Source organism: Somniosus microcephalus, chromosome 9, assembly GCF_052327205.1.
Source record: "Somniosus microcephalus isolate GS21.2 chromosome 9, FLI_Smic_1.0, whole genome shotgun sequence".
Classification (NCBI taxonomy): Eukaryota; Metazoa; Chordata; class Chondrichthyes; order Squaliformes; family Somniosidae; genus Somniosus; species Somniosus microcephalus.
Window position 1 is genome coordinate 101,468,120 of NC_140995.1, and position 11,807 is coordinate 101,479,926.

At 44.8% G+C, this 11,807-nt stretch overlaps 1 protein-coding gene across 1 annotated transcript in view; it reads right to left on the reverse strand.

The window, feature by feature from the left end:
* Positions 1-11,203, reverse strand: part of LOC147112561 (dihydropyrimidinase-related protein 5-like) — an 82,365-nt gene extending 71,162 nt beyond the window's left edge. The window contains exon 1 of the mRNA XM_085996908.1: positions 10,665-11,203. Coding sequence (XP_085853034.1) covers positions 10,665-10,925 — 261 coding nt within the window. The 5' untranslated portion in view covers positions 10,926-11,203. The remainder of the gene's footprint in view (positions 1-10,664) is intronic.
* Between the last annotated feature and the right edge of the window lie 604 nt (positions 11,204-11,807).

The window sequence follows — 11,807 nt, forward strand, 5'->3', positions numbered from 1 at the left end:
TTCTCTTGCCTATTTAAAAATAATCTCTCTCCTCTTTGTTCAATCCTCTAGTACCAAAGACAATTTCTAGAGAGGTATCGTTTCTCAGTCCACAATAATTTCACTGGAGAGTGGCAAAATTCCCCTAATTTTTCCACTTCCTTCTCCTGGTGAAACAAACTACAGGAACAAGCTTATGCCCTATTACAAAATGTTGCAGTGCACAACTGGACCTGTGTCAAAAGTCTAAAAAAATAAGTTTACGTAATTGTGGAGCACTTGCAACTGCGTCTTGAATTTCTTAGTAGCAAATAAACCAAACAAAAAACTCTTAATGCACACACTGGAGCCAAGACATGCCATGAAGAATGTATATGTGATCCTTCAAAGACATGTACTATTGTTGATGAGCATCATGCAGAGATCAGTTGTTTCCCCACTAGGAAGTTTGGTGGTGGTGGTGGGGGGGGGGGGGGGGGCGGGAGAGGGGGGAAAATCAACTTGTAACAGTTTTCCAACAGCAGTGGTAGTGGGTTGGCAAATCATCTTCCCTCGTGTTGAGGCTGGAAAAAGGGAGGGGAAATACCTCAACTGAACGGTCATAAGCTATAATGTACATGAATGGTATAGATAACATCTCTTTTACCACAACAGCTAACCTTCGATGAACAGTTCACGACCAGGATGACTGGACAGCACATTGGATTAGCACAGTGGCTTCATACCTGTGGGACTGGGTTAAAATCGGATTCACATCAAGTCTGTTTCTGACTCTTCGGGGGCGATTTTACCAGCCCTGGGGAGGCAGGTATGGAGGTGGGACTGCCGGGAAAATGGCAGAATCTGGGGACGGGTACCCATCCCGCCTCCGTGCCATCTCCCCAGGAGGCGGGTAACTGACCCGCGCCAGGTCCCGTCTCCTGGAGGCGGGAAGGGGATTACAGTTACTTAACTGCCTGTTAACAGGCGGTTAACAGGCAGTTAAGAGGATTATCCCCATTTTTCCATCAGAGGTGCGGGTTTCCCGACGTCAGGAGATGCAACAGCTGTCTGCTTTCTGCTCACAAAATAGGTTTGGTGAGCCTCGAGTACAAGGACTTACCAAACAACAGAGAATGTCAGTGTTTGACAGCTTCTCAAAACTGTCAAACGATGACAATTCATCTGTCAAAAAGTTGACAGATGAAACATCATACGCTGACGTTCTCTGTAACCGGCTTCCCCTTAATTGGCCTGCTAAGCCCGCTGGGCGGGCTTAACAAGGTCAATCAAGGGAAAATAGCGTGGGTTGGCCACAAGTCGATGGAGGCGGGACTAAAACCCGACAAGCAGCAGTCCCGCCTCCAACACGCCCCCATTGGCAAAATCACCCCCTTCAAGTTTCCTACATGAAATGCATTTGTGCAATCTTAACCCCATTTAGAGTGCACACAATTATGGGCAATCTCATGCAGAAGTCCAAGGATGACAGGTGTGGGAAATAAGTGGTATTACACTGGCAGTCAGGGATGCTCTTCTGAATTTGGGGTTAAAACCCATTGTTAGGGCAGAGTAGAGGAAGTTATAATCTGCCTCATTGTAGTATACTGGACCAGGAATGCCAAGAACAGGAAGATAAAAGCAGAGAAATACCATATTTCCCATCATGAAAATCTCTCAGCTCACTGAACTCAAACGAGAAACAAAAATATATATTTAAACTTTCTTCATTTATTTTATTCTTTATCAGTTTTTCTTTTAACACTGCTGCTGCTGCATCGTGCCAGAGTTTTGTAATGTGACTGGATCATATCTAATGATGTTAGATCAGGGATGGAACAGTGTCAGCTAATAGAAAAAAAGGGTTTTATCTGAGAATTAAAAATCTTATAATATTCCAGCAATCACACAACTGGTGGACACAGATTTAAGGAAATTGTCAAAAGAACCAGAGAAATTTTTTTTTTATGCAGCATGTTATGATGATCTGGAATGAACTGCATAGAAACATAGAAGATAGGAGCAGGAGTAGGCCATTCGGCCCCTCGAGCCCACTCCGCCATTCAATGAGATCATGGTTGATCATCCAAATTCAGTACCCGGTCCCTGCCTTCTCCCCATATCCCTTTAGCCTTAAGAAATATATCCAACTCCTTCTTGAACATATTTAATGAATTGGCCTCCACTGCCTTCTGTGGTAGAGAATTCCACAAGTTCACCACTCTCTGGGTGAAGAAATTCCTCCTCATCTCTGTCCTAAATGGCTTACCCCTTATCCTTAGACTGTGACCCCTGGTTCGGGACTCCCCGGCCATCGGGAACATCCTTCCTGCATCTAGTCCTGTTAGAATTTTATAAGTTTCAATGAGATCCCCTCTCATTCTTCTAAACTCCACCAAGTATAAGCCCAATCGACCCAATCTCTCCTCATACGTCATTCCTGCCATCCCAGGTATCAGTCTTCGCTGCACTCCCTCCATGGCAAGAACATCCTTCCTCAGATAAGGTGACCAAAACTGCACACAATACTCAAGGTGTAGTCTCACCAAGGCCCTGTACAACTGCAGCAAGACATCCTTGCTCCTGTACTTGAACCCTCTCGCTACGAAGGCCAACATACCATTTGCCTTCTTAACCGCCTGCTGCACCTGCATGCTTACCTTCAGCGACTGGTGCACAAGGACACCCAGGTCTTGATGCACTTCCCCTTCTCCCAATCTATTGCCATTCAGATAATAATCTGCCTTCCTGTTTTTGCCACCAAAGTGGATAACCTCGCATTTATCCACATTATACTGCATCTGCCATGTTTCTGCCCAATCACCCAACCTGTCCAAATCATACTGGAGTTTCTCGGCATCCTCCTCACAGCACACACGCCCACCCAGCTTTGTGTCATCTGGAAACTTGAAGATATTACATCTAGTTCCCTCGTCTAGATCATTTATATATATTGTGAATAGCTGGGGTCCTAGGACTGATCCCTGCGGTACCCCACTAGTCACTGCCTGCCACTCGGAAAAAGACCCGTTTATTCCAACTCTTTGCTTCTTGTCTGCCAACCAGTTCTCTATCCAAGTCAGTACCTTGCCCCCAATCCCATGTGCCTTAACTTTACACGCTAATCGAAAGCCTTCTGAAAGTCCAAATACACCACATCCACTGGTTCTCCCTTATCTATTCTACCAGTTACATCCTCAAAAAATTCCAGTAGATTAGTCAAGCACGATTTACCTTTTGTAAATCCATATTGACTTTGTCCGATCCTGTCACTGTTTTCCAAGTGCTCTGCTATTACATCTTTTATAATGGACTCTAGCATTTTCCCCACTACCGATGTCAGGCTTAATTCCCCGTTTTCTCTCTACCACCTTTTTTTGAATAGTGGGGTAACATTAGCTACCCTCCAATCCATGGGAACTGTTCTAGAGTCTATCGAATTTTGGAAGATGACCAGCAATGCATTTACTATTTCTAGGGCCACTTCCTTAAGTACCCTAGGATGTAGATTATCAGGCCCTGGGGATTTATCAGCCTTCAATCCAGTCAATTTCCCTAACACCATTTCCCTACAAATACTGATTTCTTTCAGTTCCTCCCTCTCATTAGACCTTTTGTTCCCCGACATCTCTGGGAGGTTATTTGTGTCCTCCTTTGTGAAGACAGAACCAAAGTATGTATTTAATTGGTCTGCCATTTCTTTGTCCCCCATTATAAATTCCCCTGATTCTGACTGCAAGGGACCTACGCTTGACTTCACCAATCTTTTTCTCTTCACATATCTATAGAAGCTTTTACAGTCAGTTTTTATGTTCCCTGCAAGCTTACTCTCATACTCATGAAAGGGAGGTGAAAGCAGATTCAATAGTAACTTTCAAATGGGAATTGGATTTATACTGGAAAAGGAAAAATTTACAGGGCTATGGGACTAATTGGATAGCTCTTTCAAAGGGCCGACACAGGCACGATGGCCTGAATGGCCTCCTTCTGCACTATATCATTCTTTGATATGACACCAGAGTTTCATATCATTTGCTTTTCATTCTTTTGAAATTTATAGGCCACAGCAATCAGTACCTAACCATACATACAATACATTCTATGCTGAGCTATATAATATGCCTGTTAAATTGGAGAATTTATGTGCCTTCGACTAGAAATGCCAATTTTGTTACAGAAATCATTGGTTAAATTCATACGGCAGCAATAGCAGACGTTTATTTTACCTCGACAGTTGGGTCAGTCTCTTTTCACAGGTGAACATTTTTTGCTGGCATAATTTTTACTCATCTCCATTACACCAACAATTCAGCTGGTTAGATCAATCATTGTGACAAGCGACATTATCTAACCAACACATATGCTGGCAACTTTTCCCCCTCAGGATTGGTAGAGACACAATACAGTACTGTGTAATAGAATGCCAGGGGGCGGATTTGCATCGGAGTTCTCACCAAACACAAAACAATTACCAATCTCAGCTGCCTCAATAAGAGGAGGGAAAATCCAAGAGCCATTCACCCTTGCACTCCCCAGGGCCAGTTTGGAGCAATATTGACTGCAAACAGATGAAAAAGAAAGCAAAATAGAGGTTGTTGGTTCTTAACTGAAGTAAATCTGCCCCAGTTAGAAAGTGTGGAGTTTTAATTCTGATCTGCAAGCCAAATTAAATACACCATTTACTCTTGCTCTTCTAAAATGTCCCAATCTTACAGGATTTTCACTGATGGCAAATGCGTGGTCTGAGGCAACCCTACAGCATCAACAATCCTGATGCCTGTGCCTCTAATACATATCAACAGTGCACTTTTAACATTGCTCATTTGCACAGATAGTATGGGAAAGGTCGCAAACAGAATAACAAGGTTCTATATGCAACTTTACAGTAATTGTGCATTTACTAAATTGCAGCTGTTAAACTGTATATATAATGAGGTAGATTTAGCATTTTTACAGCCAATATATAAACAGGGACTCGAAGCAAGTACATTCCTGAATGAGATAATTCCCTATTCATTACATGGGATTTACAGATTTTTTTTTAAACTAGTGTTTTGGCGATAGCATTCTGTGATTGTCCATTTTTCCTTGAATATTGAAAATGAACGACATGGCATGGGGGAAAAATGCATTTAAATCTTAAACCAATACAATTAACTGTTGTGCAGTACACTTAATTGATCTCATTTTGTTCCCATCACTACCACCACCAATAACAAAACTGTAACAACCAGTACTTTATCCTAACGTTATACAGCTCAAAATATTCTCCTCTGACAACATAATTTTGAAAGCATAAACTCTACGATTAAATGAACAAAATACAAACAGTTCACATGCCCACTATTGGCCTTTACTGAAATTCTAAGTGGCAAAACTGGCAGAGATCGGCAATTTAGTAGAGTTGGCACATTTGTGCTCCACTACATTGCTGCAGGGGGTGGAAGCACTAGGATAAAGATTAAGCATAAACTGTGCATCACGATGACATCATCAACCACTCAAGCTAGCACTACAACCTTGTTTAACACATTTTATTTGCTGGCAGCATCTTTCAAAGCAGAGATTTAAAATGTTATAATTGGTTGAAATCGTCCACAAGACATTTTCATGAACTGAGCTATAATTTTTACATCAATGATGAGCTCAATCAATACTGAGACCATTAAATGAGAGTCGAGTTGTAAATCATTTTAACTCCAATCCCACCTACTTCATAATGCAAATGCAGCATTTGGCCGGGGGATTTTCATGCTCTGGTTGGCAGACAGATCCTGGCCGAGCTACTCAGCTGTGACAATATGACAAAAGAAAACAGCTGGTTGATTTCTATCCCTCTCAGGTCAACCAATGCACACCAGTTCCTTTTGTTGCAAAACATTCTGGAGAACACATAACAGATACAATGACACTGTATTGATTGTTTCTAGTATTTCAATAACTGTACTTCCTACAGTTTCTGCCCTCTACCAGCAAAAACAATAAACATGCCAGGCATTCCAGCGACATAAACAGTGCCAAACCTGGTGGCCATTTTGAGGACACTAAAACAAATGCTCTCCATTAAATAGAGCTGGTTTTTAATTATTCTGCAGCTGAATAGAAACGGGAACAATAATACTGGATTAGGAAAGCTCAAATTTGCAATCATTAAGTACTCTAACAAGTAGACTGACAAGGCACAACCCATGGTTATCTGAACAAACATTACTGTCAAAATGAATTTTAAAAAGTCAAAACACACTTAAATAGAAAAATGAATCCGGGTAGTTATGAATGTGGCTGGACACAATAGCATTGCTAGACACATCAGTCCATCTTTTGGGTAATATATATCATAAAGGTGCTGCATCTTTGATCCCTTTCAGAAATAATTTTGATACTGTAATTGTTTAAAGTGTTGCTGCTGATTGGCATATACAAAATGACTTCCAACTTGTCTATCGGAGCAGTGCACCGTCCCTCTACCTACTGCTTCCTCTAATCCTCTTCATTATTAAAAAAAACTGAAGCACTTGCAATGTTTACATGGTAAAACACACAACATTTTCATCAACATTTTTCATATTCATACATTTGAAAAGCAACGCCCAACTATATAAAACGTTTTCGGTCATTTATACACCAGATTAACAATTGCACTAAACATACTGACCGAGAGTGCAAAGGAAAAATCGGGTGGGGTATACATAGGGCAGCAGATCCGCTGCTGACCGTTTTCTGCCCCTGCCTAAGTTGAACGTTTTGCACACTTTTGACGCAACAACTTTGTTTTTTGGCACTAGCAGGATTAAATTTACAACCTGATGATAGATATTTGAGAGCCAAGTATCATGGCTGCTTGACACTCAAGTTCAACAACCATGGTTGAGGGAAAAATTATTAAAACACTAAGGCCTAGAAATTGGGTTGGGGCGCCAAAGTGGCGCAAAAGTCGCCTGAGCGCAGGATTTAGCGCAGCAATCGGAGTGATACCGATCACCAGAAATTCAGTTTCAGTGCCCCTCGAGGGAGACGGGGCGAGGCTCGAGGCGCGCCGCGTCCCTCTTAGGGCGCTGAAACTGATTATCGCAGCACAACGTGCCGCAGCGCCACATGCTGCGGCACGGCACGCTGCGGTACTGCAGGCCTTCCTCCCACTGTTAAGGGGGAGGTGCCTGCAACAGCGCGATCCCCGCTCGCGAGTGTCGGCAAATGAGCCCGGCACCAAGGAGAAGTGCCGGACTCTCGGGAAACAGCTGGCAATGCCGCGGGGGGGGGGGGGGGGTTAGGAGGCCGGGGACGGAGGTGCTGGCAAGCGGCCACCGAAAAAGCGGCCGCCCCGCACCTCCACCTTAACTTGCGCCGCTGCCGGCACAGTAAGGCCCCGTGAACCGGGCGCGGGTAGCGAGCGGCGCAATTGCAGCGTTCGCTACCAAATATTGCGAACGGGGCACGAATGGGGCGCTGCGCACACCGATGATGTCATCGGTGGCGGCGCAGCGCAAATGCCTAACGCCACCATTAGCGCCCCTACTGAATATCGCCGGAGACGCAGCCAGTGGCGCTACAGCCACTGACTGCCTCTTTAGGCGCTAACAGGTGGCGCTACTCACCCAATTTCTCCCCCTAAGTATTTAGTGACACAGGCCTAAGAAGAGTAATGTAGCTTCTCAATTTGCTATGAAAAGTCACAATTATATTATCCAACAGGTATGTCTCCTTGATTGTTCCAGTCCTACTCGGGTCCCCTCCCTCACCTCTTTTTCCAGTACATTGATGACTGTATCGGTGCCGTCTCCTGCTCTTGCCCTGAACTAGAAAATTTCATTCACTTTGCTTCCAATTTCCACCCTTCCCTCACCTTCACATGGTCCATCTCCGACTCTTCCCTTCCCTTCCTCGACTTCTCCGTCTCCATCTCTGGGGATAAGTTATTGACAAACATTCACTACAAGCCCAGACTTCCACAGCTACCTGGACTACACTTCCTCCCACCCCGCCTCCTGTAAGGACTCTATTCCATTCTCCCAGTTTCTCCGTCTCCGCCGCATCTGCTCTGACGATGCCACCTTCCATACCAGTGCTTCCGACATGTCTTCCTTTTTCCTCAACCGAGGATTCCCCTCTACTGTGGTTGACACGGCCCTCGACCATGTCCGTTCTATCTCCCGCACTTCTGCCCTCACCCCTGCCCCTCCCTCCCCGAACCACGATAGAGTTCCCCTTGTCCTCACCTTTCACCCCACCAGCCTTCACATTCAACGGATCATCCTCCGCCATCTCCAGCGTGATCCCACCACCAAACGAACCTTCCCCTCACCTCCCCTTTCAGCATTCCGTAGTGACCGCTCCCTCTGCGACACCCTAGTCCACTCCTCTACCACCCCCAGCACCCCTTCCCCCAGCACCTTCCCATGCAAGTGCAGGAGATGCAACACCTGCCCTTATACCTCCCCCCTTCCCACTGTCCAGGGCCCCAAACACCCTTCCAGGTGAAACAGTGATTTACTTGTACTTCCTGCAATTTAGTATACTGTATTCACTGCTCACTATGCGGTCTCCTCTACATTGGGGAGGCCAAACGCAGATTGGGTGACCGCTTTGCGGAACACCTCCGCTCAGTCCGTAAGGGGGACCCCGAGCTCCCGGTGGCCTGTCACTTTAATTCACCGCCCCATTCCCACTCAGACCTCACCGTCCTTGACCTCTTGCATTGTTCCACGGAAGCTCAGCGTAAGGTTGAGGAACAGCACCTCATCTTTCGATTAGGCACTCTACAGCCCTCTGGACTCAACATAGAGTTCAACAATTTCTGATCATAACCTCGGCTCCTATCACATATATACAGTATATATATTTTTAAATTTTTTTATCCACACTTTTGTTTGGCCTTTTTTCTTCCCTCCCACAGGGCAGCTGTCTTTCATTCTGCCAGCGCAATTCACACTTCATCTAGAGCCATCCTTTGTTCCTTAACCTGTCCCATTACCACCTCCTTTTCCCTTGAATATCTCTTAATGTCTCTCAATGTCTCTTAACCTCTCCTGCCTTCTATCCGATCACTGACCTTCCCTTTTGTTCTTTCATCCCCTCCCCCTTTTCCCAGCCCCTAACTTGCTTTAAAATCTATTCCTGTTCCTGCTTTTTTCCAGTTCTGACAAAAGGTTCTCGACCTGAAACGTTGACTCTGTTTCTCTCGCCACAGATGCTGCCCTGGCCTGCTGAGTGTTTCCAGCGTTTTCTGTTGTCATTTCAGATTTCCAGCATCCACAGTATTTTGCTATCATAAGTATGTCTCCTGTCAGCTCATCACAAAGTTGAATTGTTGGTGAACCAATTGTGCAAGTTGGACTCTGTGGCTAAGGGTACTTTTAGAAACTTAAATAATGGCTTTGTTATTCTAGATAAGCAATATTTTCCATCTAGGACATAAAACAGCTACTGTATTTCTATATACATCTGATCTTTATTTTCTTCTTTCAACATTGTCAATTGGTGGTCATGTTATAACCTGAAGTTTCTTCTAATGTTGTGAACTAGTTTGAAGCAAGTGAAACTCACATGGATAGTTTGTATTTCATTTGTATTCATGATACTCCGATTCAAGGGTACTAGCATCCATTATTACCCTAAACTACCCACACAGAGAAAATTGTTAAAGAAAAGCGTTAAAGAAAAGCAAAGAATACATGCAGATTCTGAACTGTGACTTTCTCTATGAGATAATCACAGATGAGGAAGGCCAGTAGACCCACCTTAGTTCATCCATCCATAAAAACAATGAAGACGATTTTTTTTTAAATCAATAAATATCTAACCCATGGTGCAAGTGAACTTTTATAACTAGTCCATGAAATAAAAACAGTGTCCTTTGCAGAGCAAGAAAATCACACTATTTCTCCGCAACTGTAAACAGGTCATAGGAGCAGTGTGATTCCGGACAATTGGTCCCACCAGAGATTTTTTAAACTCCTTGTAATAAGCACTCTTAAGTCATCCAAATCAATTTAACTTATGAAAATACAGAATACATATCTTTATACAAAGGCAGTGGTTATATTACACTTTTGCATTGATACAAAATGCCACAGTATAGGACGCAGTCTTACACCTCTTGCGCTCAGCACCATATAGAGTGTGAACTTGGAGTGCTCAAGTGGGCGACCCGCTCCACAGGGGCACTCGTAGCTTCCTCCTGAGGGGAGAGCTAGAGTCACAGCTCACCAGTCTCATCAGCTGTTCTTCACACTCCACAGTTACCAGTCCTGGTCCACTAAATAGTATAAAATATATATCTAGAGTGGTGATGGGTGGCTTTTGTGCGGAGAAACATTGCTCGCCTCTCCTCTTACCATTCGCTGCATTCCATCCCCAAACACATGCCCCCATAGCATAGCATCCACCTTCCTTCACCACTTTTGCCAACCTGATCCTCCTCAACCCACCTGCTTCTCTCTCCCACCCACCTACCCACCCCCATTGTCAGATGTACTGCAGCAGCTCCGCCCAGAACCCCGTAAAAGCAGCAGTAATCCGCTCACCAAAGGCTCGAGTGCGAAATTGGCGATGGGAACTTGAAATAATCGTAGAGCGGGCCGGTTAGCTTCGCTGATTTCATGCTGTCCTTTCTGCCTAAAGTTTCCAAACCCCCCACCACCCCTTTTTTCTGGAGGAGGCCGATTTGTGCGCGGAGACAATGAATTGCCCTCTCTGACGATCATTACCTTGGTGCCGTGGTAGTAATCGTCCACCGAGGTCACGTTCATGAAGGTCTCCTGGAAATGGGTGCTGGTGTCGATGCCGCCCGGCATGACCAGCTTGCCGGTGGCGTCGATGACTTTGGCCCCGCCGGGGATCATGAGCTCTCGGCCGACCAGCTGGATGACGCCGTTCTCGATGTAGACGTCGGCCTCCTGGGTGCAGTCGTCGTTCACCACCCGGCCGCCTTTGATCAGCGTCCGCAGGGCGCTGGCGCTGGCGCTCATTGTTCTCCACAAAGACAACCTCGCCGCTAAAACACGCTGCCGGCCGTTACTCGTCTGACTGCACTTCGATTGTATAGGTGCCTCCTTCTTATTATTACTATTCTTATTATTATTGTTATAGTTGTTGTTATTATTTATTCTGGTTTTAAACACCCAAGCCTCTCACTCTCCGTCCTTTCGCCTCAGCGCCGATTGCGAAGTGCGAGCGCACAGCCGAACCTACCCGTGGATCGTGCGATTGTCGCCCAGGAGCCAATCTGCAGTCAGCAACCGGACAGCGCAGCGCGCCGAATTCTGGGACTTGTAGTCCCCGCTTTCAACGCCGCCACGTCCGAAAAGCAGCGAAATGTTCCGCGCACGAACTACATGTCCCACGGCACCTTACACACATTGGCGTGGTCCTGGAATCTTAAATCAGCTTCAGGGAGAAGCGTCGAAAGACCGTCTCACCCAGCATTGTGTCAGTTTGTCCATGTTGCTATCATAACGCTTGACGGATGAAATTTATTTTGCTATTTGAAATATTTTGCATTATTGCACAAATCAATTATAAAGCGATTACGAAATAATGCAATACTGACCACAGGAAAACTTCAAAAAAAATTATGCATTGATGTTTAACACAACTTTAAATTGAAATATATTCGCTACTGAAATACATACACCACGATCCCTCTACGTTGTACATTAACTGATGTTTTTCAGTTGTCCTTGTTTTTGAGTTGAGCTGCTTGTTACATTTTTAATATAAATCCTCTTCACATGCCATCACGAATAAGGAGTGCTGCTGTCAGTCCATTTTTTCCTATTTATGATGTCACTACAGTGGACTGCAACATAGATAAAATGTCTAAGGAACTGGAATTAGACCCCAAATCAATC